Source organism: Malus sylvestris, chromosome 10 (assembly GCF_916048215.2).
Source record: "Malus sylvestris chromosome 10, drMalSylv7.2, whole genome shotgun sequence".
Lineage (NCBI taxonomy): Eukaryota > Viridiplantae > Streptophyta > Magnoliopsida > Rosales > Rosaceae > Malus > Malus sylvestris.
In genome coordinates, this window is record NC_062269.1 from 20,565,954 (window position 1) to 20,585,114 (window position 19,161).

General features: G+C 37.3%; 1 protein-coding gene across 1 annotated transcript; it reads right to left on the reverse strand.

The window, feature by feature from the left end:
* Window positions 1–391: 391 nt before the first annotated feature.
* On the reverse strand, window positions 392–1,960 carry LOC126586965 (pyruvate kinase isozyme A, chloroplastic-like). The gene is made up of 4 exons (XM_050251923.1): window positions 1,139–1,960; window positions 964–1,051; window positions 680–870; window positions 392–514 (listed from the first exon to the last, which is right to left on the reverse strand). The coding sequence occupies exons 1-4, from the start codon at window positions 1,649–1,651 to the stop codon at window positions 392–394; spliced, it is 915 nt and encodes a 304-aa protein (XP_050107880.1). The 5' UTR covers window positions 1,652–1,960.
* Window positions 1,961–19,161: the final 17,201 nt, after the last annotated feature.

Genomic DNA, 19,161 nt, shown 5'->3' on the forward strand with positions numbered 1-19,161 from the left:
GCTAAGCCCCCCCTTAGTCCTAGCGAATCCCACCTAAGCTCATTAAAGCTAATCCCGGTGCCCACCAAACACTGGACTATAGTCTAGTCCAGTCCAGTCCCAGCGAATCCTGTCAAACAAACGTGCCCTTATGGATCTGCAAAGGGAAATCAGAAATCTAAGTTTTCATGTTGATATTCCAAATGATAATTGCAAGAGGTGCTGATATAATTAGTGGCTTCTAAAAAGAACGGTAAGGATTTATATCTGATGGAAAGACTGCTTGACTCAAATCGTTATTTGCTTGAGAATCTGACGCCATTATCATATTGTTCAAAGAATCCATCACATCATGAAAGGAAGAAAATTTCCAATGAAATAATAAAATGTTGAACCATAATTGTCTACTGCCTTACTTGGCTGATTTGGTGAAGAGATAATTCTTCAAATGCTTCACAGATTCCGCATTGTTTATAAATGACATGGCAATAAAATCAATGCCTTCAGAGATTACGAATTCAATGTCGGACCAATCCTGCAGACGAAAGCAGAATGAACATCCGCATCAAAATGTATTGTTTAAGATCTAAGAATGTAAGTAAACATGAACAAATAAACTTAACAGAGAAATTTACTTTCATTAAGAAAGGCCAGACCAGACAATTCGAAAAAAGGAAATGTAAGAACATTGTACAGATACCTTAGTAGACAGAGTTGGGAGCTCATAGTTCCTCTCCACAAGCTTCCCATCTCTCCAGAAGCTGAATTTGGCACGAGGCAGGAATTGACCGGGGTCTGTGCACTTACAACGCAGGTCGCTTCCTAATTTTTCTATGACTTCAAAGCGTGCCATTCCACCATCAATAACAAGTTCACCACCCACTTTGATACCTGCCACAAAAATTACATGGAAATCATCAATGCAAAATGCATTTTCCACTCCAATAAAACTGCAATTGTACAATTCGCAATTATGCCACTGACCATCAGAAAAACCTTCATAATTTGCTTGCACTGTGAATGGAAGAGAACCCTCAAAATTTTCATTTGTAAATAGCCAGACTGAATCCTCCTGATAATCCAACAAAAATACAATTCAATCAAATTAACTTCTTTTTTTTTCTTCGGATAAAAATTATGAAAGGGCAACTCTCCTAACCTGAACTTTAAGAGAGGATGGATCACCATGATCAACAACATGAATCTGAGTGCCTTCGGTATCGATCATAACTGAAACAGAAAACCCCTTTTCCTCATTCAATCTCTTGATCTTCCTAATGACGTCGCGGTGCCACTCCCGCGTGTTATGACACATATTGAGCCTTGCCACATTCATCCCTCCCAAAACCAACTTCTCCAAATCCTCCAAAGAAGAACAAGCCGGCCCAATTGTGCACACAAGCTTGGTCTTCCTCAATCCCAAAAACCCCTTCTCCCTCAACTCCCTCTCCGACACCGCATCAAGATCCAAACTCTTCAAAATTTTCAAACTCTCCGCCGCCTCTAAATCCACCTGCACTCTGTTACCAACTTTCCCTTTCAATTTATTCCCATTACAAGACAACCCATGATGCAAAACTGGCACCCCAAAAACCTTTTTCTCTAAATTGGCACTTGGGTTCTTAGCTTTGATACCAAAACACGTCTGGATCGAATGGCCCGCGACCGCCATGGATTCGATGAACAGATTGAATGTGAAATGAACTTTCTTGATCAAATACCAGAAAGAAAAACAAGATAAGAAGAAAGACTGAATCTTTGTGAGTAATGGAATAAAGAGTTGCGAGGAATCAAGTTTTTGTGATGAATATTGAGGATTATCGGATCGAAAACTCCGTACAGGTTTAGACTTTGTTCGGAGATTACAAGAAGAAGAGGAGGCAGAGGCAGAGGAGGAATTAGGCTACACAGTGTGTAAGAATATTCGTCAAGAAAGAGGAGAACATGGGATCAAAGACAAAGAGAGAGTTAGGTTTTTGATTTTCAGGCATTAAATATTTGAACAATGGGGACCAAATGAAAAGAGCGGTAGGGACTCACTACTGGGTGTCCTAATTTTAACGGTCAACTACCCTTCCCGAGTTGGGTAGGGGTTAAGTTGTGTTTAATAATTAATTCATCGGGGGTAGAATCTCACGTGAAGAAAACAAGAAACATAATTTGTGCGCATAAGTAGTTTGCGCTTATTGTATTGCTAATTAGTTTTATAGTGAAATTTTAACTCTTTTTCAGGGGAAATCAATGTATAATTTTAATGGTTTTAGCGATTTGTTTGTACCATACTTAGGGTCTTCGTATTTAGATCTCGTATAAATACTCGGGGGACTCAAATGTAATTATGTAATAAATGAAGGGGCAAATATGTAATAAGTGAGGAGCCCTTATTCTATAAAAGGACTCCTCACTCTCCTTATTTGAGGAGGCCAAGTTTTAGGCTATGGGAAGAGAGCACACAGAAAATAGGCTAGAGAGTACACTGCCTCTAGCCTTCTTGTATATTCGCCATTCAGAGTGAAACAATATCAACATCAGTGTGGACGTAGCCCAAACATTGAGGTGAACCACGATACATCTTGTGTTCTTTACCTTCTTGCAGATTCACGGTCGGATTTACATTGTTCCAAGACCCCTCCGGTTTTGTGCATCAACATTTGGCGCCGTCTGTGGGAAACGAAACGAAAAGCTATGTCGGTCCTTTCTCAATTTTTCACCTCCGCCGTGGATCTGCAAAACCCAAGAGACAACCAAAACTCTTTCTGCCTTGCTCTTGCTTCTGATCTCTTTCACCTCTTCAAACAAAACACCACAAGCTCTCTCTCTGCAATTAAAAAGAAAAAGACCTTTTGGTCACTCCCATGGCGGTTCTGAACCGTGTTCTGAGATCACAACAACCGGGAAGTTTCTTCTCGCTCCGGAGCTTCCGCTCATCTTCTTCTCGCTCCGGAGCTTCCGCTCCTATTCTTCTCGCTTCGGAGCTTCCGTTTCTTGTCTTTATTGGAAACAACAAATCTATGGAGAACTCGACAGCGACTATGAGATCTATATGTTTAAGGGACATGGGGACATATATGACCCCTACTGCAAGCCAGAAACCTTCAAGAACTACCACCCCTATTCGAGCAACAACTCCAGCCGCGCGCAGCCCTATATCTTCGGGGTCATTTACTCCGGTGTGGCCGTGCCAGCATGGGAGGCAGGGCGCTCATCAGGGGTATCAAGTATCAACTGATGGGGGAAGAAGTAGTCATGATCAGACCAGTCCTTGTGGGAGAAGGAGTAGCACAGCGAAACGTTATGCAGAAGAATCAAATGCTTGCAAGAATTTGTCTGAGAATCTGAGTTCAGATCAAGGTACTATGGAGGAGGTTTTCACCGACTTCAAGGGCTTTCGAGTCGGCTTGATCAAAGCTCTCACCACTGATGTTGAACGTTTTTCCCAGCAATGCGATTCTGAAAAGGAGAATCTTTGTTTGTATGGATTCCCGAATGAAGAATGAGAGATTAATCTACCTGCTAAAGAAGTTCATCCAGAGCTCCCGGAACCTGCTTTGGGCACCAACTTTGCCCGAGATGGAATGCAAGAAAGGGACTGATTGTCTCTGGTAGCTGTGCACAGCGACTCATGGTTGCTTTCAGTGGCTTTCTACTTTAGTGCTAGATTCGGTTTTGACAAGATTGAAAGCGCAGAGACAAAGACAGAGAGAGATGTGCGGTGGAAAAGTGAAAAGAAAAAGCAAAAGCAAGTCTGCAGGTGAGTATGTCTGGAAGTGGAGAGACAGAGAGAGGTACGGTGGAAAAGAGAAAGTAAAAGCAAAAGCAAAAGCTCAAAATCCCTTCAATTGTGCAAATGCTATCCCACTATCCAACCATCTGCCATACCCACATTCTGCAACAGTTTTTTTGAATGATGTGATTTACTTTTCTTATCTTTTGCAGACATCTGTATAAACCCACCAGAATGTAATCATAAGTAAAGAAAGAAGGCAGCATGCCAAAAAAAAAAAAAAAAGGGCAAGCCCAAAATAATGGGTTGGATTGTTATTTGAAAGGCAAAGGCCCATATGCCCAAAAGAGCCAGACCCTATGACTTCAAACTCCAACCTCCATCCCTCCACTTAAAGGTTCACCTTCTATTATCATCAACCAGGTGATCAAAAGTACGTCTAGTATTTCAAAATTATTCGGCAGCCTGCCGCTATTATCACCAACTAGGTGATCAAAAGTACGTCCAGTACTCCAAACTTATACATGAGCATCACTCATGTCAATCATACATAAACATTCGTGAACATCACTCATGTCAACATTCATGAGCATCACTCATGTCAACATCCATGAGCATCACTCATGTCAATCAGCTTCGAAAGCTTTATTTACAAAAGCTCCGACTTCAAAGCTTCATTTACAAAACCTCCAGCTTCAAAGCTTCACTTTCAAAGCTTCACCTACAAAGCTTCAGTGCATGGTATACAAAGACCGCCTCTGAACAACCGCCACTTCGGCCCATACATGGATTAAATTTGAAGTCTCCAGCCAACAGACTCTATTGATTGAAGATTTGGGGAACTACACTATATACCATCTATTGGGCTTCCACAACTGGGGCTCAAGAAAAATACTTGGGGGCTTAGCCTATTATTTATGTACTGAGGAGCGAACCCTTATTCTATAAAATGGACCCCCTCACCTTCATTAGAGAGAGACTCTTAGCCCATCAATTATGTATTGAGGAGCGAGCCCTTATTCTCTAAAAGGGACTCCCTCACCATCATTAGAGAGCATTGCCGCCTGCTGAGGAACCACCTCACGGCGAGCATCACTCATAACCCATCACTTATGTATTGAGGAGCGATCCCTTATTCTATAAAAGGGACTCATTCACCATCATTAAAGAGCATCGCCGCCTGTTGAGCAACCACCTCCCCGCGAGCATCACTCATAACCCATCATTTATGTATTGAGAAGCGAGCCCTTATTCAATAAAAGGACCCCCTCACCATCATTAGAGAGCATCGCCGCCTGCTGAGCAACCACCTCACTGCGAGCATCACTCCTAACCCATCACTTATGTATTGAGGAGCAAGCCCTTATTCTATAAAAAAGACCCCTCACCATCATTAGAGAGCATCGCCGCCTGGTGAGAAACCGCCTCGCCGCGAGCATCACTCCTAGCCTATCATTCATGTATTGAGGAGCGATCCCTTATTCTATAAAAGGGACTCCCCCACCTTCAATGCCACAAGTCGAGCCAACCAAGGTAACATGAGCCACAAGCCGAGCAGCCGCGCAACATATGCTACTTCTACTTGAGCATCATTTCACATTGAGCACCGCCCTATATTGAGTATTCAGTTCTAGACGACATCTAGTTACTTCGGCCCACACATGGATTAAATTTTAAGTCTGCAGCCAAAAGACTCTCTTGACTGAAGACTTGGGGGACTACTGTTTGTACCATACTTAGGGCCTCCGTATTTAGATCTCGTATAAATAATCGGGGGACTCAAATGTAATTATGTAATAAATGAAGGGGTAAATATGTAATAAGTGAGGAGCCCTTATTCTATAAAAGGACTTCTCACTCTCTTCATTTGAGGAGGCAAAGTTTTAGGCTATGGGAAGAGAGCACACAGAAAATAGGCTAGAGAGCACACTGCCTCTAGCCTTCTTGTATATTCGCCATTCAAAGTGAAACAATATCAACATCAGTGTGGATGTAACCCAAACATTGGGGTGAACCACGATACATCTTGTGTTCTTTACCTTTTTGCAGATTCACGGTCAGATTTACGTTGTTCCAAGACCCTTCCGGTTTTGTGCATCAACACGATTCATCATATGCTTGCAATGTGTTAAAAAATTATAACAACTTTCGAATAGGTATTTACCATGTGATGTCATAAGAACTATCTGAAAGCAGAACAGAGAACATATTGATAGATAGCAAAGAGACCTTGCCTTGTCTTCTTTGGATTTTTGTTTTGGAGAAAATCCATGCCACAGATTCATAACCAATACATAGGTATTGTACGTACATGGTGTTCAAAACTATATCTTGTAAAAGTAAAAGGAATAAGTGACATAACCTCTCAGTTTGTTTCCTAAACAAGGAACATAAGGGTTCCAACCAATCTAAGACCACTCCGATGAGTTAAAACCGAAGACCATCGGCAAAGCATGGAGTGACAACTCCACATTTGTCCTCCTCCACTATTACGTTGTAATGGAAAAGGACAGGGGGCACACATACTATATGGCATAAGAAGAAAAATTTCACGAATCTGAATGACTTCTGCATCACATGGTGGTTATGGATCCGGATTCCCACACATGAAGAAGGCCCATTCGATAGGTGAACAACCTTGGTCTAAACCATGGTACCGTTCCAAGAGATAATGTCAAACTCCGTCCTTAAATTGTCGTATTTTATATTATCGAACATATGCAATTACCAAATTGCCCTTAAGGTATAAATATATTTGTCACGCTGGTGCGCGGCTATTAGCAAGCGAGTGTCTTAAGTATGTCACTTCTTCTCTTTGGTGCTTAACTACGTTTCTTACATGCGCTTGCTTCATCACCACCTGCTGCAATCTGGAAGACGTCTCGATCGGAGGAACTCGATGAAGAATAGGACCCCATGAGGTGCCAAACCCGACCCGATCCTTGGCCACATAATTTGTTGCCTTTCCGTCCGCCCCCGTCCATCTGTAAGTGTAGGGACACCTCTGGATTAGGTGTTAGCTCCTCGATTGGCGTGTTTGTTGCTGCTGGGAGAGGTTGGCAAGGTAGTCGTCCTTCTTTTGCGACATAGAAGCTTACAAAAAAAACAAGAGAAACTAATTAAGATTATATATCATAATTTAAACCATTTTTTAGTGTAATGAAATTTGAATTTAAAACGTATAACGAAATACTTACATAAATGTTGTCTACAACCTAGTTGCCATAATTACCATGCGTATCCCCCAAAACATCCATTTATGGGAAATGCAAACCCTTCACCCGCCATTACTCGACCCTATATGACAGAGGTTGAGAACCGAAGAGATGAAGGTGCGGCTTCCTTTCCCATTTACCTTCATTCGCTGCTGATTTACGCTGTAAATAAAAAAAATGAATTAAACTCAAATAAACTAAAATAAAAAAAAACACAAAAAAATGAACTAAAATTAAAATATAATAAAACTTGACTTCCAAAAATTTTCTCTCTGAAAATGAGTGCACAACCACAACCACTTTCCTATCCATTCCAAAAATTCCTCGGGTGGATCAGCAGGTGCTGCATCAGGAGACTCACAAGTCTTGTAGTAGCAGTGCAGCTTGTACTTCCATTCCTTGTATCGCTCCCTTCACATGTAGTTTATGTATTAGGTAGTCCCCGGGTCCTGCATGTTGATCTCGAAGTTGGCTTGAAAAAGAAAAATAAAAACCAAATATATTAGTTTAAAACCACAATAAATAAGTAAAAGTAAAAAAATATTAAATTAAGAAAGTTCTACACTTATCAAAATCTGTCTCATTATCTACACTTATACCTGGGGGGTGTGCGTCCTCCACGAACATGGGACACTTGGTGGAGGTGATAGCATCGTTTATCACTCGATCACCGAGGACTCGGGTTGTAATTGACCTGGATCTGAGCATGTAATATTCGGGTGACCCGATTGGTCACCAACCCTTTACAAATCCCCCGCAGTTTGATTTTCGTCTTGGTGGGGAGTTCTCCGTCTCCTACCTACTAAGCGACAGCCTAATTGACCTCCACGTACACCATCAACATGGTAGGTTGGGGCTGGGGCTGCCACAAACTCGTATCATCTGTGGCTATAAGGCCACCTGGTAGATCAAGCCACCTGTTCCGATGACGCATAACTACTAGGGTCGGTCACCGATTCAGCAGTGGCCACTTAGGTGGTGTTGGGGAACGGTCGCCTTGACCTGAATGGGAGGCAGAGCAGCGTCCACTGGTGATCAAGTACGGTGACATCTGTGGAAAATAATAATAATAATTTCACTTATTTCCTACAATTTCACATATTTCTACAATTTTACCAAATTTTCATATTTCCTACAATTTTCACATATTTCATATTTTCCCATTCATGTAGTAACTTCATTGCTACTACATGAATGCAAAGACTTACAGTGGAGGTTAGTCAAGAGAGAGATTTGAGAGAGAGAGAGTAGAGAGACATAGAGCAAGAGAGACCGTCACGAGGAACAGGAAAGAAGAAGGCTCTTGGTGTCATAACATTATAAGCTTTAGTTCGACGAAATGGTTCATCGGGCAAAGGTTTTTAAAAATCATGTTATGTGTTAAAAACCTTAAAATTTCATCAGGGAACCTCCAAGTGTTCGTCAGGCAAAGATTGCCTAAATATTTAATTTTGATAAAAAAAAATTGGTGGGAAATAAATTCTTCCCAACAAAGTTTTGAAATATTTTTTCGGACAACCTTTTTTTCTAGGGGAAATTTTATTTTTAGAAAAATTTGGATGTTTGACTAACGGATTTAGTAATGTAGCCCGACAAATCTATTTATGTTTGCCCAACGATCTACACCTAATTCGTCGTGCAAAGTTGAAAATTATTTTTTCCCTTCCTTTTTAATTTAATTTCAAGGAGTTAAAAGATCATAGAATTTGATGATCATGTCAGTTCAGTGTGTGTGGTTCCCCTCTTAAATACTGTCCTTCACCAAATTATTAAAATCAAATGTCCTATAGTCGTTAAATTGTGATTATTTGTTTCTAACCGTTGAAGGATTTCGTCTCATTACCTAATCTCCAAATGTTTGTTTTTGGGGATTTTGGCGTATGAGATCTCAGAACATATGCAAACAAGTTTGACAGTTGGATCATTGAAACTAGTTTCGTAGAATGCGTATCCCGTCAAAACAATATATTTTACAAATACTAGTTTATTCTATACTTCCATTAAGTAGAACATAAGCTTTTGTTGTATCCGCTATGATCGGGTTCATGTATTGCATTCTTCTAGGGTCAAGGATTGTTTTTGTAAAAAAATCATCAAAATCGGGGCTGAAATAAACGTTATATTATGATTTTTCATTTCTAATAGTCGAAGGATTTCGTCTCGTTACCTAATCTATGAGCGTTTGTTTTTGGTGATTATTGGTGTATCAAATCTCGAAGTATATATAAACAAGTTTGATGGTTGGATCATGGAAACTAGTTTCGTAGAATGCGTATCTCATCAAAACAATAGATTCAACAAGCACTTAGAGCTTATTCTACTTTGATTAAGTAGAACGTAAGCTTTTGTTATATCCATTAGTGTAAATATTTTGAAGGGAGCGTTAACGAAAAGGGCTTGGGCTAACTTTTATTTAATGAAAAACCATCTTAAACTATTATTTTAATAAAAAGGGCTTAAGTTTTAATCATAAGGACAAAACCCAAGCCCTTAAAAAACAAAAAATGCGGGCTCAACTAAAAGCCCAACCTGCATGACATTTATTATCCCAAAAATCACCCTAACAGAAATAACCCAAGCCCATTAAAACATAACGGTTACTACATTCAATCCACCACTTCACCGCCATTAATTGCACCAACCACCCCTACAATTCAAATTCCTTTCCACAAAACCTAATTCCAACTTCAAACTCCAAATTTCAAACCAAAATCTACGACATGCCGAGAGCTACAAATTCTGACGAGCAACAAGTTCCTAACGAGCAACAATGACAGAAGAACAACAAATTCTGGCCGAACAACAAGTTCCCAACGATCAACAAGTTCCTGACGATCAACAACTTCGGATTGAACAAGCAGCTCCTAAGGAGCAACTAGTTGCCTCCAAAAAAAAGGTACTAAACTGAAATCCTTGTTTGCATGTTCTTGATTCCATATAATCTATCAATTTTAAATTAGAAACTGCATTTTGATAACTAATCAATTGTTTCCGTAACTGAAATTCTATGTGTTCACTACTATTTTTCAATTTCATGTTTAGTTTAGGATAGTTCAAGAAATATTGTGTGTTATTTTTGCCTCAAATCCACAGTTAGTTTGGGTCATATTGTTTTAGAGCAATAAAAAGTGTATATTTTCTTAGATCTCATAAAAATCGAGGGTTATTTTTCATCAATTTCACAAAATAGTTAGGCTATTACGCTTAAACTCCAGAAATAATTTTCGGTTTTGATCCCTTTCCATATAAACTGTGTGGGTATATACATAAACAGTTCTTAATTGTTATTTCTCATAAATATTGTGTGGGTATATACATAAACATTTCTTAATTGTTATTTCTCATAAATACTGGAGTTTCCTCAAAATTTGTACGAACTTGCAGTAGATAAGCAAGTACATTTGGGCCAAAGTAGTAAGGGACTATCTGTTCAAGATGCTTGGAAAAGCAAATAAGAAAAAGATGGAGGAAGGAGAAGAACCAACCATTAGTGGATGCACCATCCTTGTTTTGGTAAGTAACCAACATAGTTAATAAAAATAACATGAATTGTTTCTTACAAAGTTTTGCACAAACTAACATCACTTACTTAATTCATATAGTACTGGATATGTCTTCACACAAATTTAGTGGAGACAATAAAAGGACAAGAAAACATTATTCCGGCGATCGCAAGATGAGACACATGCATGATCTACAAAGTAATCAAGGATATCTCAGTGGAACAAATCAAGGTAATCACCAATAATCAATATATTTCACTTTGAAAATAGTATTTCCAACACAAAAATAATTACTTATCATATAAAATGACACCTATCTAATGTGACTGTTTGCAGATTAAGGATGACATTCCTTCTCAACAGCCACATGAAGAATCTACAGAGAAATGACTGCAAAAAAAGAAGGCGAATAAAAGAAAGCAACCTGATACTCAAGAAGATGAATCAAACAACGAAGATGAATTACACAGAGATGACATACCACAAAAGGTACAACACAATATCCAAACAAAAAACTATTATATATGACCAAATAACATCTATAAACAATTAACTGATTCTCCAAAAAAAATGGTTCATTCAATGTGTCTGTCATACTCTTCCATAAATAACCGTGACTTATTATGTGTTTGTTAATAAATAGTTTGAGTAATTATGTTGTAGTTGACACACCCCGACCGAAATCAAGGCATGTTGGCCGTCATGTGAGGGTGACGTAGCCATGTGCACAGTGCGGAAGCAATTAAGATAAGAAATATACAAATAATTAAAACCGAATGTACTAGAGTGCACTAGAAAGCAGGAAGTGATAGGAGTTAGTTACAAAAGTAAATACTCCTAATTAGAGCATATTAAGTCTAGGTGTAGTCCAGTAGGACAAGTATTAATTATACAGTACCAGGAATATCCTACTATTACTTAGATATGTCAGAACCGCCGAAGTTCTCGAACCCAGCAACAACAAGCTTACCTAAAACCTGGAAGGGCACAAAACAGAAAACGTGAGTGGGCAAAAACAAATGTTTTACAAAACCATTTCATTTATCAACATATCTAACCCCTCACTGTAAAACATGTATAATTTTCCCCAGAATCAAGATATAAGCATATACATAAATATATATGTAAATATAACTTCAAATCATGCTTCACATAATCATATTCATATGTATGCCATGCCAAGATATAACAAAGTAAGCAATTCAGGTAAGAATAATTTCATAGAAATATAACATGTTAGCCGGAACCCCTATGGTAGTATGTATGGCTGAATTCATAATTCAAAAGTCAATCTAGCCGGAGTCACTATAATGACCTATACGGCAACATACTGCACAAGAGTTGGAACCAAAGGAAAAGGTCTGTACAACAATAATGGGTGTAATATAATTATGCTCAATACTACTCTCACATAATAGCTGGGTGATAAATCTCTAGTCACCTACGAGTCGGAACCATAAATAAGGTCTGTACGACAACACTGTGCACATAAATTGGATCCAATATGAGCATATGATGCGGGAGGTGACATAATAAACAAGCCTGTGCCATAACTCTGGCTAAATCACAATCACCCTAGGTGCAGTTTTATAAGCTCAACATTATTCAATCATATATCACATCATTGACAATTTGTTGGAAATGTGCCCTAAAACCAATCATATGATGATACTTTACCGACATTTCACATGTTAAACTAATCTAGTTTAATATCAAGGGCAAAGATTATTGTTTTAAGCCGTCTCATATAAATGTTATATGCTTAAACGATAAGTCCAAGGAATATGTGATTGGGAGAATGCAATCTAAAGAAGTTAGATTCATGAGACCATTCTTTCGTAGACACATCCTAAACGTTCCTGATCATAGGATTGCCAATTGGGCATTGACAGTCCGTTAAGATCAGTACGTGCTGTGTCTTCTCTCAAGGAGAGTGACTAGTCTCGAGTCATTGGTGTGTGTGACATCAAGACAAGTACGTAGGTGCTCAATAGAGAATGAGTTCACTGAACACAATCAACGAAGAGTTCTCATATTCAAGTCACATGAGAACTCATGGTTGGGATAATGCAAAGTAGTCCTTTGACCTGAGGCATCATAGTTGTCTTGTGGTTAAGTCCTTGATCTTTGATTATGTCAAAAGTCACTCCAAAAGGAGGGTGTCCACGACATAGTTGGGGTTAAGCCACTTAGCCATGGAGGCAAGTGAATGCGCAACAAGGGATCTCTAACCTTCAAACTGTTTGAGGGAGAATACTCTATGATATGATTAAGAATCTCTGGCCAGAGTATGAATGAGATTTAGGAAGTCGTTCCAAATCACATTCAAGGTAATCATATAAGCACATGAATCACATTGGATAGTAGACATGAATAAACTATCAAACCAAACAATGTGGTCAAGAGTATTGTATTAGAGAAAGACCGTATTGCATTTGTAATCCCAAACTGAATAGGTTCTTCACCTCTTCTGATTAGCTTGGGTAACCATGATATGCTGCTAGGTGTCAGTCATGGTTTGTGGAAGCCCTAAATGTGTGTAATCACTAAAGGGAGAATTGAAAGCAAGTTTCAATTCACAATCGATTTGAAAGAGTTCTAATCGCCCACTGCCTCGCTAAAAGGAACCTAATGGATCGTACACCGTGTAAGGTGGAGATTGAAGAAATAATGGAGATGAGTAAGAATGATTAAATGGTTTAATTATTTATTTATGGCAAGGATTAATTAATATGTTAATTAGTCAAACGAATAAAGTTCGTTAAAAGACCACGGGTTAGTTTTGGGCCTCAAGGCCCAATGGGCTTCGAACATCAAGTCCATTGACTTAAGTTGTATGACAACTTAATTCACAAAGGCCCAAAAGCCCAAACAAAACCCATGGCCGGCCATTTAGAGGAAGGGTAGTGAACTTGCTTTAATTACAAGTTTGCCACTCAAATGAATAAAGGTATACATATGACTTTATAGCCAAAATTCATTTAGGGTTTTGTTTTGGAGAAAATTGGAGAGAACATGTCTCTCCATTTCTCTCTAAAGAGGCCGGCCCCTTGGAGGGTGTATCTAGCCATACTAACTACTCCAAGGTCACTCATTTCTTCTCCAATCTAACCTTGGTGAAGATACTTAGAGGTTCTCAATTTTGGGAACTTGGAGAAACCTTTTCATCCATCCAAATCCATAGATTTTAGATGCAAGGAATGAAGGCCCTCTCTTTGGGTGATTAGCCTTTGCTTATGCAAAGAGGAATCTACAAAGGTATGATTTCAACTCACTTTGTTTTGAGTTGAGTTTTGGTTCACCAATCTACTAGGCTTTGAATTTCATGGGTAATGTATTGTTTTTGAGTGCATGCAAGCATGATTCCGCCTTTAATTGTTAATTGCATGCTATATGATGTTGCTCAAATGAACATGTTTTCCCAAAATAATCTTTCAAGTGGTATCAGAGCCTAGGTCTAGTAGTTGGTGAATCCTTTTGGGTTTTGTGGTTCATAGTTTGTGATTTAAAAGTTGTAATATGTTACAAGCTTTATTCTTGTTTCTTTGAATGTAAATTTTGTTAGAAAATTTGCCATCTCAAATGTTGTAGATGTAGTTCATATGAGCATGAATATTGGAGCTAAAATTTGGTGCCATGATTTTGGGATAATTCGGCCAAATACATAGGGTGAAATTTTGGGTTCTTGTTTGACTTGTTAAAAGTGTTTTCAAGTGACTTTTGGAACTCCTATGTACCCTAGTTTGGTTAGATGTTATTTCCCTAAAGTTTGAATGGTTTTGGAATGTTTTTGGATGAAAAATGTTCATGGAAAATTTTTGGGTTTTTCATGAATGTTCTTCATTGTTCTTGACATTTTTGCCAAGAACAAAAAGGTTTGTGTTTTGATTCAAAGTTTTGGTTTATTTCATAAAGTTTATGTTTTATGTTTTTCAAATGTTTAAATGTTTTAGATATTTGTTTAAATGGTGATAGAAATAATGGTGGGTGTGAAAGGATTAATTCCCTTTCACACACACCACTTGTGCACTTGCATGCTTTATGTCAAAACTCACAAATCAACACACACATCACTCACACTCCTCTCCAAAACCGGCCATCCCCTAGTGGGGATACTTTTGGGGCCTTTTATGCAATTACATAAAGTTTTGATACTTTTGTGTATTTGCACTTTGGCCCAAAAGTTTACGTTTTTACGTTTAGGTCCAAAAACGCTAAAGGACGAATTGTTTTGCTCCTTTAATGAAGTTTTTGCATTGTTTAAATTTTGGGTTCTAGTGTAATTACATGAAGTAGTGGACTTTTGTGTTCTTACAAAGTGACCCCAAAAGTTTATGTTTTTGCAATATTGCCCAAAGGTTGTGGTAATTGCATTTTGGCCCAAATTAGGTTGAGAACAAAATTGTTTTGTCTCTTTAAATGAGAATTGGATTTTCATTTCATTTAGCTCCATTTAAATCAATTTTATGGATACAAAAACCAAATGAAAATGTTGCATTCAATTTAATTAGTTAAAGTGTTAATTAATTAAAGGGTGATTATGAACCTAAGCCTAATATAATTGAGCTATGTGAAAGGCCGTTTCAAATTTGTTTGAACCATGGGAATGTGTAGATTAGATTTTTGGTTGTAATTTGATTTGATCAAATGTTGTAAAAGGGCTTAAGCTCTTCTTTACTTTAAAGTAATTTGTTTTATGCAAATGTTGTAATGAGCATAAGCTCACCTTTACTTTGAAGTACTTGTTTCTTGCTTTATTTGATATGCATGAAAATGAAGTAGTTGGGTCCAACGCCCCTAAGACAACACGCCTTAATGTGATTAAACGCGTAACTAAAATCAATCACCATCTCTAGACCAAGATTCAACACCAGGCTCGTGTTGAATCTAAACAAAGGTTCATAGTCATCCTAAGGCCCTAAGGAAACTATATAGTCCATCAAATGAATGCAAAGGTTATGTTAGTAGTATCATATACTCTTGCTTTAAAAACGTTTTATAAGCATAGTGGGAGTATTATATACAACTAAAAACAATCATATGGACCAATAGTTGTAATAGGACCAAAATTGTTTTAATAGAGATTAAAATGTATGTTTATATGTGATGAGACCTAAAACCCTCAACCAAACCATTATTAAGTTGATAAGCATGAGAGTGCTTTGAACACTCTTTCGTGGCCTTCCACCGTGGTAGGCTCCGATCGTATGTGACTCGTACACCGGCTTCACCCTATAATGGGGGAGTACAAAGTGCGTGCTTACACTCAGGAGGAGTTCTATATACATACATGATGAAGTGAGGTAGGCAACGAGTTTAGCCAACATGATATAATTCTGAGGCTATGCTTGAACCCCTACACGAACTAGGCATGGTGGGAATGACTTAACTAAGTGCAATGACGCCAACATGATATAATTCTGAGGCATCATTCTCTAGAGGCTAAATTAGATGGGTACTTGCAAGAGATGCAAATGAGTAAGCGTACTCTCTCATTATTATTAACGCTAGCCAATATGATATAATTCTGAGGTGGGCTTGGTAATAGTGAGTCTCCCCTACCCTACTAAGAGTTTCCTCCAAAAACTCTCGGATTCCAATGAGGGATATGGAATTTGCCAAAAATAGTGGGTGGTGCTATTTGATTTAAAGACCCGAATCAAATGGCTTAAAATCAATCAATTTATATTCGTTATGTATTTGTTTACCAATATATTTGCAAACGCTATCCAACACTTGACAAATAAAAGCCGAAAGCTTTAGTTTCCGGACTTGTTACTACAAAACCATAGATTGTCTTTAATGGCTTGTAAATGTACCTAAGTAGTCTCATCCTCACAATCTTCCTATTGATAATGTATCATTAGAAGAATATGTTAGAAAAAGTCTATCATAAAGAGGACAACACTTTTAAAGTCATAATTCTTCAATTACAAATCGTTGTATGAAGAAATAAGAGTTGGTTTGAACAACCCTTAGTCAATGCAAACACTAATGCTTGTTTCTTTGTTAAATGAACAAAGAACTTGGGAAGAAAGCACAAAGGCATGGACACTTAATGTGCCATGATTCTTCACTTACAATTTGTTGTATGAAGAAATAAGAGTTGCCTTGTACAACTCTTGAAAGTTTGTAATTATGTTTAGAACATAATGGTTGGTTGACAAAAATAGTCCATTAACAATGGACTTATGATGATTTTGAATCATTGAGTGTTGAAGTGATAAACCACTTAACGAGATGGAAACTAGGCAAGGACTTCACCTAAGTGTCCCTATCCTAATGGTTCACTAAGTTTATTGTAAACTATGTAGTGAACAATAACCACATGCTCTCCAAAATGTTTGATGTGTATAACACAATTGAAATAAGTTTCAAGAAAGATAGTGGGAGTTTAGGGACCATGACTATTGTAGTCAAAGGAGAAGTCAAATGAAGAAGATATAATTAACTCCAAGGGAACAAACTTTCTTTATGAAAGGATGGACATTGGAAGGGGTATTTGTAAGAAATGTCTTGCAGGTGTCAAGAACACACCTTTCGAAGGTGTTGTAAATTGTTCTTGAATAGTTCAAAACAGTTGGTTCTTCTACTTGAATGCTTGATTCCGCATTAGTAACTATGTTTTACAATCGTTGTAAAAGTGTGACTAATAAGAAGTAGAAGATATATGAGAGAAGAAAAGGTGCTTCACATTCGGAACGTGAATAAAATATAGATCTCTGCGAAAGCAGATAGTACTTACTTCCTCATATGAACTACCAAAGAAATTGGAAAAACCAAAGATAGTCTTTACATTCCAATTTTAAGGAACTTAATTCCGTCACTATAGTAGAGATGGATGAATGCTTTGTTTGACAAAACATTGTTCTTTATTAATCAATGATTGGATTATAGTAATCTAATTGATTGTCTCTATAGTAGAGATGATATGGTAGTGTTAACTGTTTAGAATATAATGATGCTTAAAACCCAAAAGGTTGCAAAGTAGTGACTAATCCCAACTAAAGTTGTGATACCTCTAAAACATAAATTACGAGTTGGTCATAGATGGATGCTTTGGATCGTTAGATCCGGATCCAATACCTTCTTGTTAAAATTGTATAGAGGCGAAATGTTCGAATCTTTATTCTTTTGGAAAGAAGAAAGAATCACAAAGTTGTTGAGGTTAATTCACTTAGATGTTAGTGGCACTTGTCCACAAACATAATACTACTCATGTTATATGACATTCACCGAAGATCACTCTCGGTTGGACTATAGTTTATTTTGAATAAACACAAGTCCGAATACTTTGCAAAAGTTTTCAAAGAATTCAAGAAATGTAAGTTGATGAGTAAGATGTCTAAAGTATTTACCTCCTTAGATTTGATCCAAGGAAAAGAAACACTTTAGATGAGTCTCCTTGAAAGATATCAAGGAAAGAAGCATCATAAGATAATAAATTTCTCCATTAAGGAGAAGAACGAACTTGAATAAGATTTAGTTCGTTAGATGTTATCTATTACCCATATATAGGATATATACTTCTAAAACAATATGATTGTCAATTAGAAGATCTTCCAAATTTTTCATGACTCCATAAGATGTAGTTGGAAAGAAAGACAAATCTTAAGCATGTTAAGATTTGGGGTTGTGAGCTAATAAGCAATATTTGTTTGATAACAATCTTGTGGGATATCCTTAAATTAACTTTTGGATATCACTTCTATAAACCAATTAACAAATGTTGTTTTGTTGGGTAGTTCATTGTAATCCTACAATGTGATTTGCCTAAAAGCAAATGAACGAGAGATAGAATTCAAAGAATGGGTTCTTTGAGAGACAAGAAAGTAATCAACAAATATAACAACCTAGTTCCTATACCAAAGGCTCCAAGGTAGTCGAGAAGGATTTATAAACCGTCTCAGTTGAATGGTTTGAACTTTATGACTATGTCATAGAGTTACACATCTTAATTCGAAAGAAATAAGAATGAAAATCCTTATGACTACATTGAGTGTATATATGATATATACTCAAGGAAATGGTAAAGTACCATTTGACCCGAAATAATGAAACCTTTATAAGCTAATTGGTAGCTTAAGGTGACTACAATCAAAGAGAATGGTTGACTTTGAAGAAACCATCTTTGAGATAGTCTAGGTTTCAATTAATTCAAAGATTGCTAGCTACAACTAAATTGTGATTCAATGTTTGGACATTATATGGGTTTCCGAAACCATTATTAAGATAGTCTTGATAATATATGTCTAAAACTATAAATCACAAGACATGTAAGTTGTAGAGATCCATCCATCATGGATCTTAGCAAGCTAGTGGGAGCTATAAGCATCTTATGAGAAAAGGATCAAATCGTTTGATTTCTCATAAAGATGTAAATGAATCTTTTGTTTACTAGGTTTACAAAAGATTAGTGGGAGTTAATAATGTTCCTAAAATTTAAAATATATATATGATATATTAATTTTGGAAATGAAAAGAATACTTCTCCATTAAAGTTATGACTTTAATACATTATATGAAGATAGAATGTATATGGAAGTTAATCATGTTCCTAAAATTTAAATATATATATGATATATTAATTTTGGAAATGAAAAGAATACTTCTTCGTTAAAGTTATGACTTTAAAACATTATATGAAGATAGAATGTATATGGGAGACATAGTCTATGAACAAGGGATGGAAATCTATATTGATAGATTTTAGGATATAATTGGATTATATCATACCCTA